Raw genomic sequence first — 25592 nt, 5'->3', positions numbered from 1 at the left:
CTAAGGCGGTAGGGTGGGGGTAGGGATAGAGAGAGAATGAAGAGAGAGTGTGAGATGAGAGAAATAGAGGGGAAAGAGAAGACAGGGAAGGAATTGAAAATGGAAAAGAAAAAGGGGGAAACCACAGCCTTCCTTTAAAACTGTATTCAAAAGTGACATCTCACTACTGTCACATTGTGCTCATTATAAGCTGTCGCTGAGTGCAGCCTGGATCCAAGAAGAGGGATTACACAAGGACAGCAATGTCCAGAGGTGAAGATATTTAGCAAGCATCTTTACCACAACACTGGTTGACAAATTCCTTGAAGGGTCTGGATGTGCTTGGGCCCTCCAGGGGTCTGCAGTGCTCAATATAAACAGCTTTCACACACACACACACACACACACACACACACACACACACACACACACCACATGCCTGTGTCTGCACCTGCGCCTGCGCCTTCGCCTGCGCCTGCGCCTGCACTCACGTAATAGAGGAAGCTGTGGTAAGTGCGTCTTCTGGGACTGAAAGTACAACATCATGGCGGAGCTAAAGAGATACGGGTGTGACTGGGCTCTAGAGCCATTCCCAGACGCAAGGAGGAAGAGTCAGCTGCAGATATTTCATTCCATTATTTGGATCCCTCTCCTCTTCCTTCTCATGGGTAAGTCAGTGTTATAGCCACTACCACTTGCTACTGGCGGTCTCTTAGGCTGGTTTTCTGCCTGGAAGAGAGATTCTTGTTGGTAAAATGAGAAAATTACCTTCCTTGTGGTAATTACTCTGCAGTTCTATTTATTCTAAGATCTGTACATTTTTAAGAGTGAGTATGTATGTAGTCTGTGTGTGAGTATGTGTGTGTGTGTGTGTCTTTGTGTGTGTTTGAGAGAGAGAAAGGACTTTGATGCACCATAAGGAAGTGACACTCTAGCCCCAATTTCAAGTAATTCTGCCATGAAACCTTGTTCCCTTCACCCTCACAGTTTCCTGCTAAGAAATGCCAACTTCAGGTTGTTTCCTGTGTAGTGTGTATAAATTCACAGAGGGATCTGAGCAAACACTTCTGATGACAAGCTGCCTTGAGATGTCCTAGGGGCACAAAAACTATGTTTTGGTTTTTTTTCTACTTCCTGTCATAATTCTTATATCCTCTGGGCTGTAGAAACTTCATATAGTCAGGTGGCCCTAGACAATGTGACTTCTCTTCCTCCTCCTCCTCCTCTTCCTCCTTCTCTTTCTCTTTTCTCATTAGGCTATACTTCTATATCTTTGTATTTTCTCATAATTTTCTATTATTTTCCCACTGAGAATTCCTGGAGTAGCCTTGCTCCAGCTCTCATCTGATTTAATCTAAATTCCCAGTGTACTCTAGAAAGCCCCAGGAGCCCTGGCATCTGGGGGGTCTAGGCATCCAGAAGATACCACAGAGTCTTCATAGGAAAACAGGTTCTGGTGGCCAAACTCCTGAGCTCTTCAGAGGTTTGATAACAATATCTATCAGAAATATTGATCTTGCTTGAGACAAAATATCAGGAGTGGGCTTGCGCTATCATCTCTCCCCAATCAAAAGCCAGACATGACGAAGTGAGAGACAATCTTAGATCCCTAATGATGACATGGAAGGAAGGCTGACTAAAAACTTTTCAAACTTAAAAACAGTGAGAGAATTTTATATTGATCAGGCATATGCTTAGCACAGCAGCATGGAATATTCACTATGGGGGAATTACTATTTTTTTAGTTTCTCAGTGATGGTCTTCTCCCCTTGCCGAGCATCTAGGTTCTATCAAGGGTCCTTTTATTTTTCTATCACTCACCTAGCTGTCTCTCCAGTCTCTAGGTACCTTCCTGTTCATCTTATTTTTAAAGAGGATGTCTTTTTTAATTTCTAGCTCTTCACAATTTGCAGCACCTGCTTTCATTTAAATGTTATCATAGTATCCCCGGTACATGATGCAGTTATGATGAGTTTCTCAGTCTTACAGATCAATAAGATGGTTCTCAGAAAAACTCAGCCAGTCATAGGCTAATTCCCCAGTTAAAACAGAAATTTAGAAACAACGTATTATTGATGCCTATAACTGCTTTCATGGGAGAGAGTTTTGTGAATGAGTGGTCGAAAGTATGCATGGATGGATGGATGGATGGATACATGGATGCATGGATGGATGAATAAATGGATGGATGACTTAGAAGGAGAAAGTCTGGAGTCTTGTTCTTTCTGAACATATGGAATTTGTGACAAATACATGTTTATTGAGTGAACAGATGAAAGCTCCTTGGAGGAGATCAGCTGTTCTTCCAAGTCCCTCTTCTCTCTCCACAGGACTAGGAGCCTCTGGAAAGGAAACATCCCCTAGAGTGTTGTCAGGGATCCTAGGTGGTTCTGTGACTTTCCTGCTAAACAGCTCAGGGGGTGAAGATATTGAGCATGTTGCGTGGAGCTTTCCCCCAAAGAGTCTTGCTTTAGCACACTCCAAAGGCGATATATTAATTCTAGACAAAGAATACAGTGGCCGACTCAAGATCAGCAACGGCAGCTACTCCTTGTGCATGACCAACTTAAAAAAGGAAGATTCGGGATCCTACCATGCTCAGATAAACAAAAAAAATTCTGTTGTCACCACAGTGGAAAATTTCATACTGCACATCTATGGTGAGTGCCCGAGAGCTTGAGGGGGGATTTTCCACACCACCCCACATAACCACCGATCCTAATGAACCCTATCACTTCCACCTCCACCCCACCAACCATTCCCTACCAATCCCTAAAAACTCTGTCTCTGACCTTCCCAAATCCATGCTCTTCTCACATGCAAAATATATTAACGTCATTCCATCAGCGCCCAAAGTTTTAACGTGCTCAAGTCAAGTATCAACTTTAATTCCAAACTCTTACCTAACTCAGGCATGAATGATAGTTAAAGTCATTCTCCAATTGTGAACCGATGAAACAAGACAAGTTCTCTGCTTCCAGAATACAGTGGTGGATTTGGGCACATAGTAAACATTCCCATCCTGAAAGAGGGAAAAATAGAAAGAAAGGAGTCACAGACACCAAGCAAAGCTAAAGCTATTTTCATTATACGTTAAGGCTCTGTGCCTTATCTTCTGGGCCCTTTGTTATGGCTGCAAATCCTTCCATGTTCCTGGGGTGGCCACCCCACTTTTTGACCTTAGTTAGGCACTCTTCTGTCTCCAAAACCAAAAGAAAGAAAGAAAGAAAGAAAGAAAGAAAGAAAGAAAGCATCCAATACTGTGCACACCTGTCTCTTCAGGCTCATGGTGACAGGGCGAGCCCTGAAAACCATTGAACTGCCTGCATTTGGCGTCTGTTCCTTCTTCATGGGCAGCACGTACTTACATCCCTGCACCTCACTGCATTGTCTTACAGAATTCCAAAGGACTGACAGGTTTCTTTCTATCATGTTTTACTTTGTTCAGTCTATGCTTGTAGTATTTTTTTTAATATTTTATTAACTTATTCATATTACATCTCAATTGCCATCACCTCCCTTGTATCCTCCCTCCCTACTGCTTTCCCCCTACTCCCCTCCCCCATGACTGTGACTGAGGGGGACCTCCTCCCCCCTGTATATGCTCATAGGATATCAAGTCTCTTCTTGGTAGCCTGCTATCCTTCCTCCGAGTGCCACCAGGACTCCTGATGCAGAGAACATGGTCAAATATGGGGCACCAGAGTTCGTGTGAAAGTCAGTCCCCACTCTCCACTCAACTGTGGAGAATGTCCTGTCCATTGGCTAGATCTGAGTAAGGGTTCGATGTTTACTGTATGTATATTGTCCTTGGCTGATGCCATAGTTTGCACAGGACCCCCAGGCCCAAATCTGCCCATCATAATGTTCTTGTAGGTTTCTAGGACCCTCTGGATCCTTCTATTTCCCCCATTCTTCCATGCTTTCCTCACCTAGAGTCCCAATAGGATGTTCTTCCTTCTGTCCCACTTTCCTGGTAAGTGAAGACTTTCATAGGACATGCCCCTTGGGCTAGTATCCAGATATAAGTGAGTATATACTATTTGACTCTTTCTGCTTCTGGGTTAACTCACTCATTGTTATCATTTCTAGTTCAATCCATTTGTCCCAAATTTCGGGAATTCCTTGTTTTTAATAGCTGAGTAGTATTCCATAGTGTAAATGTACCGCAGTTTCTTTATCCATTCTTCTAATGAGGGACACTTAGGCTGTTTCCATGTTCTGGCTATTATAAATATGGTTGAGCGTATGTCCTTGTTGTGTGCTGGAGCATCTTCTGGGTATATTCCAAGGAGTGGAATAGCTGGGTCTTGAGGAATGCTTGCGGTATTTAAGCAATATAGTCGATATGTCACACGCACTATCTCTTCAGAAAACATTGGCCACACACATGTTCTTCCAAGATGTGCTTTCTTATGTTTTGCAATATAAATAAACCCAAAGAAATCCCTGTTTTTCCATTCCATGTATCTCTCTGCTCTTTATTTTTTGTTAAGTGTTAAGAGAAACAAGGCATGCCCTCCACACTTTTTAAAGATGTATTTTATTACTTATTTATGTGTACATGTGTGTGTGTTTGTGTGTGCATGTTGTGCATGTGGTACACCCATGGGGGACAGTGTAAGGTACCAAATGTCCCAGAACAGAGTCACAGCGAATGTGAGCCACCCAGTGTGAGTACTGGGAATCGAACTGTGACCTTCTGTGAGAGCAGAAAGTGTTCTCAGCCACTGGTCCATCTCTCCAGCTCCTTACCTTTAACATTTTGCTCAGAAATACATTGTCTTAGTGAAACATTCTACTTTCCACAAAACAGTAGCATACAATTCAGCCAAGTTCTACCCCACTTTATGTAAACTTTACTGCTCTCCAGTGTCTAAGGGAATATTCTTAATTTCTGAAACATCACCAGAAAGACTTTAAATGTCCTCATTTCTATCAAATTCTGTTTATGATCTTTATAGATGAAATACATATGTACATAAATGACACTATATTCCCTTACAATGCCCTCTTTTCTTTCTGAGTCTTCAGAATCTGGTTTTAACATCATCTTTCTACAACATGGGTTTTTATGAACACGCTATTCAAAGTTCTCCCAACCTCAAGCTGGGCAATGAAGGCGCACTCCTTTAATACCAGCACTAGAGAGGCAGGTGGATCTCCATGAGTTCGGGGCCAGTCTGGTGTACAAAGTGAGTTCCAGGGCAGCCAGGGCTACACTTGAAGCCCTGTCTCAATAAAAAAAAATTCCCAACCTCTATGCACAAGCCAGTTCCAGATACCTTTCATATTTTTAGATGTTTGTTACAACACCTCACTTTTGGCATGAAAATCTCTAGTGGTTTACTAAGATTGCCATAACAAAATAGTGTTCTCTGATGGCACTGGATAGAGGGTTCAGTGGTTAGAGCACTGGCTGCTCATCTAGAGGATCCAGGTTCAACTCCAAGCATGGCCATTAACAGGCGTCAGTAAACTCTAGTTCCAAGGGGATCTGGTGCCCTCTTCTGGCCTCAATGTACACTGCATGCATGTGGCACACAGAAATACATGCAGGCAAAACACTCGAACACATGCGTTTCTTTAATATATCATTGGCTGAGTAGATAAAACAATCAAAGTCTGTTTTGTTACAATTTTTCAGTCTGATCATGATATCCGTAGGTTTGTATTTCTGAAGTCTGTTTTTGGATTGAAAATGGCCATATTCAGCCAGGCATGGTGGCACATTCATTAATCCCAGCACTCCGGAGGCAGAGGCAGGTGGATCATTGTGAGTTTGAGGCCAGCCTGGCCTACAAAGCGAGTCCAGGATAGCTAGGGCTACATAGAGAAACTCTGTCTCAAAAAAACAAAAACAAAAAAAAAACAAAAACAAAAAAGAGAGAGAGAGAAAGAAAATGGCCGTCTTTGTCCTTAGATGATTGTCTATATAGTCGGCGTCCTATTTATCTTCTAATAAGAATAATAGAATTGGGGCCTAGTGTATCTTATTCACATCTACCTCCAAACACAAACCTGTCTCCTAAGTCACGTTCTGACATGTTGGAGGCCAGGGTTTGAATATATGAAGTTTTGAGAAATATTATCCACTTCATAATAACATCTTTCCATCGATCAGGTACTTTGAAACCTTTGTTGATTTCTAGGGTGTTCTGTATATATTAAGAAAGTTTTGTGCTGCTAATAAGCTTAGGATAGGTCATTAACATGTCGTGATATTTTTCACATGCATTGCTACTGTTTAATAAGTCCCAAACAGTATGAAGAGCATGCTGTCGCTTATGTGTGGATCTAGACGATCGCTAGAAGGATCAGCAGGAAACTTTGTATGTACGTGTTGTACACTAATCGATTGTGCAGCTGAAGATGAATAGGACCAAGATATACAGTACAAACCCCTCGGGAAAGTAATTAAAAATGTGGCTTTAAAAAGAAACTCTTAGGAGTCACTGACTCCAGAAAACTAACAAGGAAGAAGAAGCAGGTGTTGGGGTAGTAATGGTCACTTTTCTAAAATCACATCTGCCTTTGCTTCTGTTCAGGGTTGTGCGTGGACCTGTCACCTGTTCAATAAGATTAAATACCAGTTGAACAGAGGAGTTGCAATAAAAAGGAAAGCCTAGGGGGAAAAAGTTGGGGGTCCTAAGTTCAGACCAAAACGCAGGGGTGATTAAAATTCTAGACCATGAGCTCCCCACTGCCTAGGTCATGCAGTGTTTGCTCAGTGCACTGGGGTCCCGAGCACAGGGTAGAGACAGGGAGAATTGCCCTCCCAGGAACGTTGAACTGTTGTCATAGTAAGACCCGCAGAGAGTGTCTTCGAAACACAGAGGAGAGACGCTCAGCCTAGGCTGCAGACACACCTTCCTTAGAACAGGCAGGTCTGGCTGTCCTCCAATCCTGGCTTCTCTGCCATCACCTTCTTCGGGCAGCCTTTCCCTGGTAAGGATTCCAAACTGAGAATCTTCCTGATGCTGTTACCCCCTCCTCCCCCAGAGCAGCTAAAGGAGCCTCAGGTGTCCATGAAATCTGTCACCTCATCTGAGAATGACTCCTGCATCGTCACCCTGATGTGCACAGTGAATGGGACAGAGGACGATGTCCACTACAGCTGGGCCCAAATGGACACCCATTCTAATGAATCCCACGGCAGCCACATCCTCAACGTTTCCCTGAGTGCCTGTGACCCGGACCTACCATATACCTGCACAGCCCGGAATCCAGTCAGCCAGAGCAGCTCCCAACCTGTCCGTGTCTGGCCGTTCTGTACAGGCAAGTGGCTCCACTCAGATCTTCCAGGGTACTCTAGAAACATCGTGAACACCCACAGGGTCTAAGGTTTGTTTTGGTGAGACATAGATGGAAGAGAAAAGAAAGAGGACAAACCAAAGGCCTTCTGCTCAGAGCCTAAGAAAGGCTGGACAGACTTAGAAACCCCGGGCCACTGTGGCACCCAAGGGTACAACAAGGGGTGGGAGTGTTCTGAGGCAAAAGTACAAATTGAGCTTTCCTTGAGTGATACCCTGTCTCCCAGGATCACCTCAAAAGTGGGGAGGGCTGGACAAGCCAAGCGTGAAAATAACCAAGTAAAGCAGGTGGTCTCCGGAGAATAGCAGGGATGCCTCTTGAAGCAGGGTGCAATGGGAAAAGGATGTGGGGTCCCTGTCTCCTACAGCTTGACTTGAGGGGGTGGGGACAAGGGAGATAGGAATAGAGGCTGAAGCTGCTGTGATGTCTCATCTCTGACTTTAAATTCAGGAGCCTTCAGAAGGAAGACAGTCGGGGAGACCGTAGTAGGGATCCTAGGAGAGCCAGTGACGCTCTCCTTGGCATCTCTGGCCAGTCAAGACACCAGGAATGTTGTCTGGCTGTCTATCAGCAAAGAATGGAAAGGAGCAGCAACAGCCGATCCTCGCCAGACACTCAAAGATCCTGAAGAAAAAAGAGTGAGGATCTCTGAGGAGGACTACTCCCTGAAGATCAGCCAGCTGAAGATGGAGGATGCTGGCCCCTACCATGCCTATGTGTGCTCAGAGGCCTCCAGAAACCCTAGTGTGAAGCACTTCACCCTGCTCATCTACAGTGAGTATCCCCTCACTGGCTTCCTCTCTTCCTCTCCTGTCCTGCCAACAAGCCTCAGGGCGATAGTAACAGCTAGTCAATCCACACTGTGTACTCAGGAAGGGAACAAAACTACCATCAGGTGAGCAGAACCCCCCTGCCAAGGTGTTCCTTGATCTACGCCTCTGACACCTTTTATGCTCCATCATCATTAGATCAGGGGTGGGGATAAGCAGGGCGGAGGCAGAGTAGACTGGACAAAAGCTCTTGATCTCTCAAAACACTGCCATGCAGTAGAATGGGCCACTCCAGTAGCCAGTGTGGGAAACACAGAATTTGTATTCTTTCTCCTCACTCTTGGGCTTGTACAGTAGTTTGACTTGATGTTTTGTATGGTCTAAGCCTGCCAGCTCTTTTCCCTGTCTGTTCACTTACAGTAAGCATGGTCTCTGCTCAAGTTTGCTCTTGTCTAGGTCCCTGTGTTTCCCATCTCTTCACTGTCCCGTTAACATGTTCAGCAACCTGGTTAGGTTCATGTTAAGTTCATATAGTCACACAAATGCTAAAAGTTAAACATATAATTAAGCATTTTAAAGAACATTAAATAAAACATTAGCAGGCTGAGAGGGAAAAAACCACAAACAAACAAACCAAAACACCAGTCTTATCATTTATTTTAAAATAGTTATGAGAGCTGAGAATGTATCTTAGGTAGTTGAGTATCCTCCAACCCAAAGGAAGCCATGGGTTGTCCCTTTAGCACTAAATAAACCAGGTATGGTGGCTTCTGCTCGTAATCCCAACACTTAAGATGTGGAGACAGGACGTCAAGAATGCCAAGAACACCCTAGGCTACAGAGCAAATGGAGGTCAGAATATATGAACACATGAGACGCTGTCACTAAACAAATAGGCAAATATAAAATAATTGTCTATCAATAAAAAAATGAATGTGGTATTTATTTAAATTTTTTTTTCTTTTTAAAATGCTTGGTAAAGTTTAAAACATTGTGTTTAGAAGAGCTGACTGTGTTTGTGTTGATTAACTGGACAATTTTTCACTGTAAGCCAGTGTTTGTAACAAGCAGGTTTTTTTCATATTTCCCTATAACCAGCCCTATTTCACACCTGAGTATCAGGGTCCAAAGAGGTAAAGTGGTGCATATGACATTTTGTAGGTGACTCATGAGGGCACAATACATTCTTCATGAATGTATTTTGTTCTTTTTTTTTAAGTGTGTGTGTGTGTATGTGTGTGTGTGTGTGTGTGTGTGTGTGTGTGTGTGTGTGTGTGTGTGTGTGTAAACAGAGAGTAGTGTTAGGAGTTGGTTTTTCATTCTACTATGTAAGTCTTGGGACTCAAACTCAGGGCCTTGGCCTTGGCAGCAAGGCAGTTCTCTGACAAGTCTAGTTCTACACTGGCTCTGCCTTTCCGTCACACAGAGAGACTGAAGGAGCCCAGTGTCACCCAGAGTCCTGTGCAAATGAAGAATGACATCTGCAAGGTCACCTTGACCTGCTCAGTGGAAGATGGTGGAAACAACATGACCTACACATGGATGTCCCTGCAAAAGGAAGCTGTTATGTCCCAAGAAAACTCAGACCTCAGCGTCTCTTGGAAAAGTGGTGAACGTCTGCCGGACGTTACATGCACAGCCCACAACCCTGTCAGCAACAGCTCCAGACTATTTTCTTCTGAGACCATTTGTTCAGGTCTCTCTCTCTCCCTCCCTCCCTGCCTTCCCATCCCATCCCCTGTCCTCCCCCCTCCTCCCTCCTCCTTTCCCCTCCTGTACCTCCCTCCTCCTCCACTTCCTCCTCCTCCACTTCCTCCTCCTACTTTCTTCTTCTTCTTCTTCTTCTTCTTCTTCTTCTTCTTCTTCTTCTTCTTCTCTTTTCTCTCTCTCTCTCTCTCTCTCTCTCTCTCTCTCTCTCTCTCTCTCTCTCTCTCTCCCTCTCTCCACTTAGGCTGCAGAAGCAGGAGCTTGATGTTTAGTGTTTGTTTTCCAAGCTACTTAAGAAAGTCAGTGAGAGAGTATGAGAGGGAATCAATTAGAGCATCATTTCAGTGTAATGGGATCCAGATATATAATGCTAATGCTCTAATAGCTGTGTTATTAAAAGCAAAAGAGACAAACATGTTAGGAACTACCTGTATCCAAACACATGGAGGACTGAGGTAGAAGGATTACAGATTTGAATTCAGCCTGAGCTACAAAGTTAGAACTTGTCTCAAAAAAACAAAACAAAACAAAACAGACAGACACAAAGCTGTGGATTTAATTCAGTTGGTAAAGTACTTCTCTAGTGAATCCAACACGAATAATGCATCTATTCTGAGGGCACTGGACAGATGTATCAGTCATTATTACTTGCTGTTTGTCCAGAAGATCTGAGTTCAGTTCCACAAACTTGTGCCAGGCAGATCACAACCACCCACAATTCCAGCCCCAAGGGGTCTGAAACCTTCCTTTATCCTATGCAGGTAACTTCACTCATACGGTAAACTCATAGAGACACGCATACAAATACACATAATTAAAAATGAAATAAATATCGTAAGTAAAAAAAAAAAAAAGTACTTCTCTAGTATGTGTGAGAACCTGGGTGTAATCCATAGCACTGCAAAAACTGAAGAAGGAAAAAAAGCAGGAAGAAGGTAGAGTCTATCTAGGATGCAGTGGTGCTGGGCAGGCTGAGTCAGGAATGACACCTAGAGTGTGGCTTCGTAGGAATCTGAACACTTTCTTCCTGGGGTTTGGACCTTCCGTCTCACTTACAGAGAAAGGCAACAGTGCAGGGGTCAAGCCTGTTTTGAGATTGGCAATTCTCATTCATGTCTCATGTCAGATCCTTAAAATTCTGGGTAAGCCATAAAACAATCTCTGGGGAGTCTGTGTCTGCCTGTGTACTGCTGTCACCTCTTGCCTAGAAGGCTTGCTGGAAAAATGGCTATAGATTGAATGAAGGAATAATGTATGTCCTTTGGGCTGTCACAGGATTTCAAGAGTCAGTTGAGATGGCCATCGTGCTCTATCAGTCATTTGCCCTGATTTCTCTGTCAGGATTTGCATTAATATCCTCATTATTCTCTCCAAGGTCCTAAGGGACACATGAAGCTTTGGATCACACTCCTGCTGGTGTCCACCATCCTGTTGTTCTCGGGGATGCTCGGTGGTTGCTATATCTTGAAGCAAAAGAAGCAGTGTAAGTGTTCTAGAATAACTTTACACACCCTGAGGAGCCTTTGTGTTTGCAACCTACAGAGACTTCTAAACCCTCCCATAAATCCAGACCTAGTGTCTTCTCAGAATGCTGGGGAGGCTGGGTATTAGTTGAGGGTCTTTAGTTAAAAATAGTTGTAGCCCAACTGAAACTTGATTTTATACTTTTTATTATTCTATGTGTATATGAGTTTTGCCTGCATGTATGTCTGTACACCATGTATGTATCTGGTGCTTATGAAGGCCAGAAGAGGACATCAGATTCCTTGAAACTGGATTTACAGATGCTTGAGAGACAGCACCAAACACAGATCCTCTGGAAGGATACCTAGTCCCCTTAACCACTGAGCCATCTCTTCAGCCCTAGCTTAGATATTTAGAGTGTGGAGGAAGTATTTATTATTTCATGACTCAGTGGCCTAAATGGACAAATGGCAGCAGAAGCTCAGAAACCACTAGATCTCCTCATATCCTATCTGTGTTGTTATCTTGGAGCCAGCTTGACTCTCCTACTGCAGCACAGCTGAGGGTCAAGAGGAGGGGCTTACCACAGCACAGCCAACTGTAGCTTCTAATAGTGCTCTAAAGGCTGGAGAAGGAGGATGTTTCCCTCCAACTTCAATCTGAAGGATGTAAGAAATATCCCTAATCACCCAGGTGGAAGTCATGTGCTTGCTGTTGGACCAATCACTGCAGACAAGGAGATAAGTGTTCATGACTGATGTCTCCCTCTAGAATCTTAATATTAGAGTGATAAAGGAGAATTTCAACCAAAGAGCAGGCAGGCTAACACACATGGAGCCCTGGAAGAATTGCTTCTAGGAGAGTTAGAGTTCTGTCTTTCAGAGAGATGCCAGAAGGTCCCCCAGCATTCTTTCCAGATGAAGGTGACCCTATGCTACCCTTGGCCCTATGCTTGCCTTAGGGTCCCCTCCTTCTCCATAGTCTCCTTGTTGACTGTGTCTTCAAAAGCCTCTCGCCCTCTCTCTTCAGTCTCACAAAATCAAAGGCATCTCCCTATGCAGAGTCCTCTTTGTAACTTCTTCTGCTTGCCTTCTCAGGTTCATCTTTGGCCATCAAGTACAGGCAAGCCGAGGTCCCAGCTGAAATACCAGGTAATGGCATCAGTGACCCTGGAACATAGGGTCTCTGTTCCAGATATTAGTCCCAAAGCCTAGCTACTCAAAGTGTAGTGAGCCAACCAGCAACGTGGATTACTTGGCAGCTTGTTAAAAACCACTGAATCTTGATCACTTCCACCAGAATACTGACTCCAAAGCTGCATTTAGAGGACCCATATGGCTGCCACAGTTTGAAAAAGCAGTGTGCTGAAAGGGAGTGGTTTAGGAGCAAAAGCTCAAGGAAGATGGTTCCCTTAGAGTTAATGACTGGAACTAGGAGGGGAGGCCTGTCTTCTGGAACCTCTTGGGTCCCTTGGGTGTTGACTGTTACCCCTTGAATGTGACCTACCATGAAGAGCAGGTTATTTTCTCAATTCTGAGAGCACAGAAACAAAGGCCAGGTGAAATAGTAAAGCTGTGGCAGGAGCAAAGTCAGAAGCAAATTTCTAATTTTATTAGGTACACAGACACCTATTACTCAAGAGCAGCAGTTCTCAACCTGTGGGTCATAACCCTCACAGGGGTCACATATCAGAGAACTTGTATATCAGGTATTTATATTACAATTCATAACTGTGGAAAATTACAGTTATGAAGTAGCCATGAAATGATATTTTGGTTGGAGATCACCACACATGAGGAAATGTATTAAAGGGTCGCCACATTAGGAAGGTTGAGAACCGCTGCTCAGGAGCATCATCAGTGGGTTTCCAGTTAGACCTAAGCTATAGTATGCTTTCCCGAAACAAACTCTTATTCAACACTCCAATAGCACAAAGCATGTAAAAGCAGAACTGTTCTGGTGGGTGTTGGGGTGCAGAGCTGAGATGCTTGCTTTTACTTTCCCATGACCATTCCATGGTACCCCAAATTACCACCTTGAACTCCACAGCTCTGGCATGCTAAGAGCTCCTCTCCTCAACCCAAACCATACTTCTAAAAACTCTCTGTCACATCTCATGAGGGAGATCTATCTACCGAGGAGATGGGGTCAGAGGAGGGACTGGGGCTGAAGTCATTACACAATGTAGACTTTCTGAGAAAAATAATGCAAACCCCTAGCAGAAGGAGATGAAAGAGAAACCATCAATGAGTCCTCGTGGCTTTGCTGTGTTCTAAAGTCAACAGAACTTAGTTGTCAGATGTATGGACTCAGGTCAGACAACCCTGTTTAGACACTGCTTCTCTTCCCTACCAAGGAGAGCATCTTAGATAATTCAAGCTCTACCATCCTTTTTTTAATATGCAAATATAGTGGTCCTTCATTTTGTGTGAGGACCAGAGTGGAGTGATGTTCAAAATGGTCACTGAGTGATGATTACTGTAGTTGACTATAAAGCCAAGTCATATTTTATTTCACCCTGACACAAAGCCAGAGAAAGCACCAAAGACCAAGCCACTTGCATCTGTCTGGGCTCTAGCATGTAAGTGAGGACACGCTCAATCTGTAGCAGATTGAGCTTTCTCATTTCTGTACTCCATGCTGTTTTAGGCAGATGAGAGACATTTGGAGCATCATCTGACACATCATAGATACTTAGTAAATGATACACATGTTTGCCCTACACTTGGGTATGATGAGCTAATTTATTTACCCCCAATAAGAGTCGGTACCCACTCAATATGCCTTGCTAGTTACTGTGACAGACACCTGTTCTGATTGCCCTAAGCCCAGGCCATTGCTTTCATTAAGTATTATGAATGTATCTGTTCTCAAGGGAGGATGATCCATGTTTCACAACTGCCTTAATCGTGCTGCTACCCACACAAAATACTTTAAAGCTCACCTCAACTCAGCCACTTTTAAAGTATTTCTTGTTCTAACCAGAAGCCGTATCCTCTCACTTCAGTGCTTTTCTTCCACCTTCCACATAACACCTATCAGAGGCCACCTTATATTAATGGATAATAAATATTCAGGCATATGACTCCCCTTCTCCAGATAGACAGTGAACTACAAGACCAGATCTGACTCATCTTTGTGTTTCCTCAGAATACCTTTCTATGTCCATTGTTATCCTGTGGGCCAGTCCTCTTCACTAAGGTTACTGGAAAGACCATCATACATTATGTGTAGTGAGATTTATTCATCTATCAGATGAATGAACTATTTAGTGACTAAAAAGGAGGAAGGGAGAACATAACAGAACTCCCTAACAAAAGACAGATGGAAACTCTTCCAGCCTTGAGTTATCATCTAGAACAGAAGTCAGAGCAAATTGGGTCTTTGTAGCAAATTAAGAAAGATGTAGGGGTTGGCACACTTTTGTTAACCCTACACAATGTGTTCTAGAAACCCCAGGCGGCCACATGAAATTTGCCATGCTCTCCCAAAGGTATGAGAAATTAGACATGCCTGCCAAGACTACCAGGCCTGCACCCACACCGGATACCAGTTCTGAGAGTAGTTCAACTACAGAAGAGAACGAGGAGAAGATCAGAGTGCACAGCACTGTCGATGGGAGAAATGGGGTGTGTGACTTGGTCACTCAAGAGGACACCGCACATGATTTGTCCTCTGAGGGTCAAGCAGAGTACGACACAGTCACCCTAGATGACACAGTGCTTAAGACTGAGGATGAAGAGGACACGGCATATACACAAGTGTGCCTGATTGTGCAGGTGAGCACTTCTGAGTAACACACCTTCATCCTCCTTCTACTTCTAGCCTGTCTGGTGGCCTAGAAAGTGTCTACAAACTGGGGGTTGTCTGGGCATAGGACAAGGACCATTCAGACAGACACTCAGTTCATCCATGACTAACAAACCTTGAGCTCCTTTGACATGGAGGAACTCATTCTTGGGCCATCAACCTCAGAAGAGAAGCAGGGGCACTGTCCCCAGCACCAAGGCAGCTCCCAACTTCTGAGGCCAGGACACAGAAGGATATCCTCTGGCATCGAGGGCTGTGGGTTAAATGGAAAGCATTCATTCAATGGGTGATGCTAATCTGTTACTCACCTGTTACAGGGAGACACCTCAGTTCTTCAGAAGAAAGAAGCCTCAAATACAATCTACTGCTCTGTACAGAAGCCTAAGAAGGTGAGAACAGTTTTCTCTTTCCCACGAACCATAAAGTAAGAAACCGTTCCCAACTATTTTTATCTGAAAGTCTGAGATTCGCATGGCTGAGGAACTCAAATCTGCTTGGTAAGTATAGTTCTGACACGTTCTATGGCCAACAGAGATGTGATTCACACCTGTGACCTGTGTGACTGATGCCTGAACATTTAATATCTGATTTTGATTATTTTCAACATTTACCATAAGTCTATAGAGCTATTATTTATGTATACACACACACACACACACACACATATACACACACGATCCGATGCCTGGACTAGAGTTACAGACAGTTGTAAACTGTCATGTAGGCTCTGGGACCCAAACCCTGGTCTTCTGCAAGAGCAGCCAGTTCTCTCAACAATGAGCATCAATCCCAACACCAACTGTAGTTTTTTAAAGGCATCTGAATGCTGATTCCATAGTGAGTAGATTAGATTACACTCCCACCAACAGTGTAGAGGTTCCCTTTGTGCACATCCTTGGCTTGGCAAAACTTGGGATTTGTTTTCCTAACTGACATTCTGAATAGGTAAGATAGAATCTAAATCTATTTTTCTTAATTTTCATTTCTCTGATGGTTAGTGAAGTTGAACATTTTAATATGTTTATGTACTTTTGTATTTTTAGGGGTAGCATTTTCTGTTCAGCTCACTATCCTATTTACCAACTGGTGTGGATGTTTTGCTGCTGTTGTGTTGATGAGGATTTTTTCAGTTTCGTGTGTGCTATGGGTTATCAATCCTCTGTCCCAGGTAGACATTGCAATGATGTTCTCCCAGTTTGCAGGCTCTTCACCCAGCTAACTGTTCTCTTTGATGTACTAAAGCTTTTTAACCTCATGGGACCCGTTTGTCAATTGTTGTCCTTAGTTCCTGAACAACTGGAGTACTATTCAGAGAGTTGTTACCTATGTCTCCACTTTGAATTGGTCTGCAATTCTTTTCTCTAGAAGCTTCAAAGTTTCAGATCCCACATTAAGGCCTTTGAACTGTTGGGGGTTGATTTCGTGCAGAATGAGAGCTAAGAATCTAGCCTCATCTTTCTATATGTGGACACACAAAGCTCACCATCACTATTTGCTGAAAAGATTCTCTTTTCTCCAGTGCATGTTTTTGGTATCTTGGTCAAAAATCAAGTGGCTGAAGCTATGTGACTTTACATCTGAGTCCCGTGTTCTATTCCATTGATCTATGTGTCTGTTTCCTGGCATTGCTGTGCTGTTTTTGTCACTATGGCTATACTATAACTTGATATCAGGTATTACAGTGCCTCCAGCATTGTTCTTTTTATTTGGAATGACTGTGAATGTTTTCGGGCTTCCATATGAACTTTAAGATTGTGTCTCTGGGGGGCTGGAGAGATGGCTCAGTGGTTAAGAGCACGACCTGTTCTTCCAAAGGACCCGGGTTCAATTCCCAGCACCCACATGACAGCTCACAACTGTCTGTAATTCCAAGATCTGACACTTTCACACCAATGCACATAGATTAAAAAAAAAAAGATTGTGTCTCTGTGTGTGTGCATGTGTGTGTGTGTTTGTGTGTGCGTGTGTGTGTATGTAGAATGGTATTGGAGTTTGGTGGACATTGAATGAGTCTATATATTGCTCTTAGCAAGATGATCACTTTCATAATATTAACTTTTCTAATCCATAAGTATAGAAGGTCTTTCTCCTGGTGTCTTCAACTTATTTATTATAGATGTTCATTACAGATATCTTTCACTCCCTTGGTTAGCTTTATTCCAAGGTTTTGTTTTGTTTTGTTGGATCTATATGTTTGTTTCGTTTTGTAGCAATTGTGATGGCACCTTTCTCCTAATTTCTTTCTCAGCCTGTCTGCCACTGGTTCATAGGGAAGCTACTGACTTTGTATGTCAATTTTGTATCTTTCCCCTTTGCTAAAAGTATTTTTTTCTTAAATATGTCTCATTAGTTATTCTTGCTCTAAATCTGGCTCACTATTTCATTCTTGCTTTCCAAAAACATTGAATCCTCTAACATTTCTGCTTTTGAATCTACCCCCCAAATTTCACCCTGAAAATCATTTACAAGAATTTTTCCTTTTTTCTTTTTTTGTTTTTTTGTTTGTTTTTGAGACAGGGTTTCTTCATGTCGTCTTGTCTGTCCTCGAACTCAGTTTATAGACTAGGCTGGCCTCAAACTCACAGAGATCTTCCTGCCTCTGCCTCCCAAGTACAAGTGCTGTGGTTCCAGGCGTGAGCCACCTTCACCCTGCTTCACAAGAATGTTTTAAACTCTAAAACTATTCAAACGTACTATTTGTCTGTAATTAATGATCCAGTCCATAATGCTTATTGAATGACTTTTATTCACAGTTGGGTGGGGACTGTGAGCATCCAGATGTGTTTGCAGCAGCACCTTCACCCTGAGAATTTGTCATTTTCTCTGTCATTTAATAGAGATTAGGGTTGAATCTGTCAGCGGGAGAAAGGAAAAAATGCTATGTGATTTTTTTAAAAAATAAATTATTTCTGGAATTCCGAGGATTTCCACTGAGTATTTCTCAGAAACCTGACATCCATCAGCAAGTGGCCCCAGGGAAAAGGACAACAACACAGGGGATGGTGTGTCCCTGCTCATAGTCGCTGCCAGTTTATTGCTGTGATCTTAGTAGGTAAACTAAGTCCTCAGCCCTTCATATGTGGTAGGAAACCTATCAGGGGAAACTCCATTGATGTCACACTGCTATCCAAACAGAGCACCCCCAAACCCCATCATATTCTCACCCCAGTCCAGTGCTGAAGCTACTCAAATTATGCTCCTGTGATGCTGATGTTAATGCTCTGCAGAGATGACAAGTGTCTCTTGCTAGTGTGCTAGTCGCATGTGCTTCCACAAGGAAGCTAGCTGGCTGCAGTCTCCAGTTTCACAGCCTGGATTGAAGTGAACGGACCTGAGAAAGGATTCAGAGGAGATGTCAGAGTGACTTTGATCTCTTTGGACAGAGGATGCTCCCATGGATTTTCTTGGTCTTGAATAAGCACACTGACATGTGTTGGCTGAAAGATCATGAGGTGGCCAACATATTATAGGATCAGCCTTGGCCAGGGATTGGCCTACAAAGCCCCAAAGTACACTTGTCTCTACACTTATCTTGAAAAGGTTATTACAATCTGTGGCTGCCTTCCTACTAGGTGTCCAAGGCAGGCCATATGGTGTAGGTCAATACCACTAAATCTCCATCAAGAGAATGCTGCTTATCTTAACCTCATTGTTTGTTTGGTTGGTTGGTTGGTTGGTTGGTTGGGTTTGTGTTTTACTTGTTTGGGGTTTCACTTTGTTGTTTTTGTTGGAAACTTTGTTATTTTTTGATACTTTCTTTTGTTTTTTGTCTTGATTTGGTATTTTGCTAAGGCTATACTCTGGGTACACTGGATGCGTTTTTAAGCTCCTTTTGAGTCAAATGTCTGTATTTCTATGAGAAAAAAAGAAATTCCAATTTAAGAAGAGAAATTCCAAAGGCTTTATAGATGCTAGGAGTAGCAGGTGTCACTGCACTACAAGATAGAACAGGTGTCACTGCAATGAGTGCTGGAACAGCTGTCACTGCACTGGATTATACAGCAGGTGCCACTGCACTGCAGGATGGTCACTCAAAAGGACACCACACATGATTTGTCCTCTGAGGGTCAAGCAGAGTACAATATAGTCACTCCAGATGACACGGTGGTTAAGATGAGGATGAAGAGGACACGGCATATACACAAGTGTGCCTGATTGTGCAGGTGAGCACTTCTGAGTAACACACCTTCATCCTCCTTCTACTTCTGGCCTGTCTGATGGCCTAGAAAGTGTCTACAAACTGGGGGTTGTCTGGGCATAGGACAAGGACCATTCAGACAGACACTCAGTTCATCCATGACTAACAAACCTTGAGCTCCTTTGACATGGAGGAACTCATTCTTGGGCCATCAACCTCAGAAGAGAAGCAAGGACACTGTCCCCAGCACCAAGGCAGCTCCCAACTTCTGAGGCCAGGACACAGAAGGATGTCCTCTGGCCTCGAGGGCTGTGGGTTAAATGGAAAGCATTCATTTAATGGGTGGTGCTAATCTGTTACTCACCTGTTACAGAGAGATACCCCAGTTCCTCAGAAGAAAGAAGGCCCAAATACAATCTACAGCTCTGTACAGAAGCCTAAAAAGGTGAGAACAGTTTTCTCTTTCCCACGAACCATAAAGTAAGGAACTGTTCCCAACTATTTTTATCTGAAAGTCTGAGATTTGCATGGCTGAGGAACTCAAATCTGCTTGGTAAGTATAGTTCTGACGCATTCTATGGCCAACAGAGATGTGATTCATACCTGTGTGACTGATGCCTGAACATTTAATAATAGATTTAACATCTTATGTTGACTATTCTTAACATTAACCATAAGTCTATAGCACTATTACATACATACACACACACATACACACACACACACACACACACACACACACATATATATAAAATCCTACTTTTATTTGACACACACACACACACACACACACAATCTAAGACTCTGGACCACCAAAATGATGACTTACCAAAACAATTGAAAATTGCCCAACAATTTGATGGCAAGAAAATGTGTCAATAACGCAATATATTGGCGTATTATAGTATTGAATGGATCTCTTAATGTTAGAATTTACCATTAAATAATAATGTCTACAATCATTAGCTTTTATATAAAGTCTCACAGTTCATAAGGCTTTGACAAACATGGCCCCTTACATCCTGTAACAATCTCTGGAAATGTGTTGTCATTCACATTTGAAAGCTGAAGAAGCTGACTCAGAGAAATTACTTTTGCCTCTTGTCAAGTCCATGATAATTGGACGTTCCAGTGCTGCAAACCACAAGCGCTTACACTCTTAAAAAGTTTCCATGCAAATATATATCTTATGTTGAGTCTATTCCTCCCAGTGCCTTCTACCTTCCCTTTTATTGTCCCTCACTTCCCAATAGTGCCCTTGGTTCCCCTGGACAGTTTTACTTCTACTTTCATGTAACTATTAGTGTATACAATATGAGAGGAAACATAGGATGTATGTCTTTTCTGAGACTGCCTTAATCCACTGATTTTTATCTTCAATTGCATCCATTTTTTTCCACAGATAACATGATTTTATTCCTCTTTATAGTTAAAAAACATGTATAGCATATAAATATGCCATATTTTCTTTAACCTGTCCTCTCTTGTTGGACGCACAGGCTGGGTCCAGAATTTAGCTCCTGTGACTAGTACAGCAGCAAACAGAATTTGTATCTATGATGTGCTGAATTGATGTCCTTTGCGTGAATACCCAGTGTTAAGAGGGCTGGCTTACAAATGGTAGATCTACTCTAGTCCTCTAGTCCTCTCCCTCTCCCTCCCTCTCTCCCTCCCTCTATCCCTCCCTCCCTCTCTCCCTCCCTCCCTCTCTCCCTCTCCCTCTCCCTCTCCCTCCCTCTCTCCCTCTCCCTCTCCCTCCCTCTCTCCCTCTCCCTCTCCCTCCCTCTCTCCCTCCCTCCCTCTCTCTCTCTCTCTCTCTCTCTCTCTCTCCTCTTTGTCTTTCTCTCTCTCTGTTTCATTTAAATTTTTGTTATTTCTATGCATGTTTTCCTGTATGTATCCCTTTACACCTCATGCATGCAGTGCCCACAATGGCTAGAAGAAGGCATCCGATCCCTGGACTAGAGTTACAGACAGTTGTAAACTGTCATGTAGGTGCTGGGAATCAAACTCTGGTCTTCTGCAAGAGCAGCCAGTTCTCTCAACAATGAGCATCAATCCCAACACCAACTGTAGTTTTTAAAGACTTCTCAGTGCTGATTCCATAGTGAGTAGATTAGATTACACTCCCGCCAGCAATGTAGAGGTTCCCTTTGTGCACATCCTTGGTAGCACTTGGCATTTGTTTTCCTAACTGATGTTCTGAATAGGTAAAATGGAATCTAAATCTATTTTTCTTAATTTTCATTTCTCTGATGGTTAGTGAAGTTGAACATTTTAATATGTTTATGTACTTTTGTATTTTTAGGGGTAGCATTTTCTGTTCAGCTCACTATCCTATTTACCGACTGGTGTGGATGTTTTGCTGCTGCTGTTGTGTTGATGAGGATTTTTTCAGTTCTGTGTGTGCTATGGGTTATCAATCCTCTGTCCCAGGTAGACATTGCAATGATGTTCTCCCAGTCTGCAGGCTCTTCACCCAGCTAATTGTTCTCTTTGATATACTAAAGCTATTTTTATAATGTATTCACATTACATCCCAATTATTATCTCCTTGCTTTCTTGTTTCTTCCCATCCCCCTCCCTCTGCCCCCCTATTCCCATCCCCCTCCCTCTGCCCCCCTATTCCCATCCCCCTCCCTCTGCCCCCTATTCCCATCCCCCTTCCTCTGCCCCCCCCTATTCCCCTGCCATAGACCTCTGATGGGGGGCGGGCCTCCTCCCCTACCAGCTGACCACAGCCTATCAGGTCTTGTCCTGATGGCCTTCATTCCCCCCTCCCCCCACCCCCTACCCCTCAACCCCCCAACACCCCACACACACAGGCACACACCTGCTTCCTCTATGTGCCAGAAGGGCCTTGCTGCCAAGAGGAGGTGATCAAATCTCGGACTTTTTAACCTCATGGGTCCCATTTGTTGATTGTTGGCCTTAGTCCCTATAACTTGAAGTCACATATTGTGGTACCTCCAGCATTATTCGTCTTATTTGGAATGACTGTGGATGTTTTTGTGCTTCTCTGTGAACTTTAAGGGGGGTGTGTGTGTGTGTGTGTGTGTGTGTGTGTGTGTGTGTGTGTGTGAAGAATGGTATGGTACTGAACTTTGGTGGAGATTGCCAAGAAAGTCTTTCTGTCCCCTGGTGTCTTCAACTTGTTTAGTTGCTGTTAAGTGTTCATCGCAGATATCGTTCACTCCCTTTTATTCCGAGGGTTTGTTTTGTTTTTTGTTGGATCTGTTTTGTTTGTTTCATTTTATTTTCTAGCAATTGTGATGGCATTTTTCTCCTAATTGCTTTCTCAGCGTGTCTGCCACTGGTCTGTAGGGAGGCTACTGACTTTGTATGTCAAATTTATATCTTTCTCCTTTGCTGAAAGTATTTATCAGTTTTAAGAGGTTTTTTTTTCTTAAATATGCCTCACTAATTATTCTTGCTCTGAATCTGGCTATTTCATTCTCACTTTCCTAAAAACACTGAGTCATCCAACGCTTTTGCTTTGGGATCTACCCCCACATTTCACCCATTCTCGTGTAAAGCATTCAATAAGAATTTTTTAACTCTAAAACTTGTCTGTTACTTGAATGTAATTAATGGTCCAATCAGTAATGTTTACTGAATGCCTTTTATTCATACTTGGGTGGGCACTGTGAGGATTCAGATGTGTTTGCAGCAGCACCGTGACCCTGAGGATTTGACATTTTACCTGTCATTTAATAGAGATTAGAGTTGAATCTGTCAGAGGGAAGAGAAAAAAAAAAAAACAGTCTATGATCACTTAATAAGTAGCTTGTGAAATTCCAAGGGTTTTTTTTTTCCTTCGGATGTTAGTTGTAGCAGCTGTCACTGCACTGAGAAATAGAGCAGATAGGACTTCAGAAGATGAAAGTTGAGCTGGGCTTTTAAAGATGGACCCTATGTCAGGTACGGTGGCGTGGCCTCACATAGCTGAATCAGGAGAACTGCCAGTTTTAGGCCAACTGGGCCATATAGCAAAACCAAGTCAAGAGGGAAGAAGAAGAAGATTGAACAGACTCAATAAATACCTACTGAGGCAGTTAGCTCATCATCCTCTCCCTCCTTCTGACTTCAAGCCTATGGTTTGATGCTTAGATTTTGCTGTAGACTTTGGGGATTTATCTATATAATTCATTACACTTCAGAGCTGCTTTCCTCTCCAGTCTAGTTCTTTGGATCAAACTTAAAGCCAAGAATATTGATTGCTCATTGCTCTGACTTTTAACGTCACCCACAAGCCACCACAGCATCCCCATCCTACACACGCAGGTCTGCCCAGCATTCCCACCATAACCCACAGAAAGTAGAAACCAGTGTGTTTCCTCAATTATGTTCTTGACAGAATTTATCAAGCTGTCTTTAGAGTTTCTGGGACAAGGAGTTGTAGTTCTGGGCCAAAGCCATCATCTTTGGATCAGTAATTTCTTGACCCTGTATTAACCATTTTCTAACACATATCTCTGGACAGTGTCTTGACAACCTAACCTTCTCCCCATCATCAGCATCTTAGGTTGCATCTCCTCTGTAGGGTATTTGCCATTTATTCCCCTAGAACTGAAGTCTAACCCGAACCTAACCTCTTCCATCTACATTATTACAGACATGTTTGCCTTCTTCCTCCAGTTAAGGGCAGAGACTCGATGGTAGCTTCTGAAATGCAAGGTCCTTTTTAAAGTGCTAGATCTGCTGCACTTAACTGTCTAGTACTGCCCTGGGGAGTGTGCAGCCCATGGCCCTTAGTACTAGAAGACTTCCCACAAATTACAAGATGGGGCATCCTTGTCCTGGCCTTGCCTCTTACCAGCACAAACTGAGGAGAGTCGGGCTCCCCAAGGCTTTGTTAACTTCACTCTCACATGTCCTTTTTGACTCATCTAGATGGTGCAAACACCACAGCAAGATGCCGAGCCTTCTGGAAGCCGTACCTATGAGAATTTCACCTGAAGCAAAAAGCAGCTGCTATCTTTCCTGGGGTGAGGATCTGGAGAAAAAGAGACCTCATAAATTCTGTTGTTTCTACAAAAAGAACACATTGGAATTTCCTGCCATGGCTCAGACTTGCCTGAATTTTATCTCTTCCTCTTCTTCCCGTCCCCGTTACCTCATTAGCCCGTTTATAAGTCAGACAGAGACTCCTTGGAGCCTAAAGTCTTTGAACCTCCTTGCTTTATTTGTCTCTATTCAACATTTACAGTTCCTCCTCTGAACTAAAACCCTACAAAGAGTTCTTTCCTGCACATGGCCTTGGATCCTCATGTCTTCTGTGCCCTGTATTGCATACATAGGTGTGTCTAGTCTTTCAGGCAGAGCTTTATAGTCAGTAGGAGCTTATGTATGACCAGTGTGATGGTTTGAATAAGAACGGTCCCCATAAGCATATACTTGATGCTTATTAATCAGTTGGTAGGGGGAGGGGGATAGCACTACTTGAGAAGGATTAGGAGTGTGTGTGCCCTTGTTGGAGTAGATGTGGCCTTGTCAGTAGACGTGTGCCAATGGGGGTGGAACTTTGATGTTTCAAAAAGCCCATTCCAAGACCAAGGTCTCTCTTTCTCTTCCTGCTCCCTGGGCATCTGGATGTGGAACTCTGAGCTGCTTCCCCAGCACCATGTCTACTTACATACCACCATGCTTCCTGCCATGATGACAACGAACTAAGCCTCTGAAATTGTAAGCCAGCCCCAATTAAATGACTTCTCACATAAGAGTTGCCTTGGTCGTGGTGTCTCTTCACAGCAAAAGAACACTAGTTAAGATCGAAGTTGATACCAGGGAGTGGAGTATTACTGTGACAGGCCTGAATAAGCTGTTTGTTGGAGGAATATGGAAGACTTTGGGACTTTGGATTAGGAAAGTAGTTGAATGCTTTAAGCAGAGCTTAATGGGGCATCTAGTAGGAGCATGAACTGAGACCGATGTGAACTGTGGAGGCCCAGCTCAAGAGGTTTCAGGAGGGAAGAATTAGGGGTGTCCCTACATGGAGACCCTGAGAGGCCATTGCATGAACCTGTGAAGGTGAAGCTATGAAGTCTGGATTACCTTGGAAACCCCAAGGTACTGGAGAGGCCAGAGCCATGGGATATCTTCCAAGAAGAGCTGCAGACTGGGTGTGGAACCATAGGATACCTTCCAAGAAGAGCTGCAGACTGGGTGTGGAACCAGCCCATACTGGAGAAGTCTGTGGGAGTCAACAGAGCTTTGACCTCAAACATGGAGACACAGAAGTTAGAGTCTGTCTTGTTGGTTCTCGTGTTGTTTTGCTCCAGTATTTGCTCACTATGCACTCTTTTCTCCTTTTTTGGAACAGAAATGTATATCCTATGACTTTGAATGTTGGAAATATATGATCTGCCTTTTTAATTTTATGGAGAATTACAGTTAAGAAATTACCATGA

The 25592-nt window shown here is 43.3% G+C and overlaps 1 protein-coding gene across 1 annotated transcript; it reads left to right on the top strand.

Moving 5' to 3' along the window:
• The first annotated feature begins 489 nt into the window (after nt 1-489).
• Nucleotides 490-24594, top strand: LOC127190707 (T-lymphocyte surface antigen Ly-9-like). The gene is made up of 10 exons (XM_051147885.1): nt 490-647; nt 2310-2639; nt 6982-7257; nt 7744-8067; nt 9490-9759; nt 11146-11253; nt 12332-12385; nt 14685-15013; nt 15362-15433; nt 24076-24594. The coding sequence occupies exons 1-10, from the start codon at nt 524-526 to the stop codon at nt 24139-24141; spliced, it is 1953 nt and encodes a 650-aa protein (XP_051003842.1). The 5' UTR covers nt 490-523; the 3' UTR covers nt 24142-24594.
• Nucleotides 24595-25592: the final 998 nt, after the last annotated feature.

This window comes from Acomys russatus, chromosome 6 (assembly GCF_903995435.1).
Source record: "Acomys russatus chromosome 6, mAcoRus1.1, whole genome shotgun sequence".
NCBI classification, from domain to species: domain Eukaryota; kingdom Metazoa; phylum Chordata; class Mammalia; order Rodentia; family Muridae; genus Acomys; species Acomys russatus.
The sequence above is the reverse complement of the archived record's forward strand: the minus strand, read 5'-3'. Positions and strand labels throughout refer to the sequence as shown.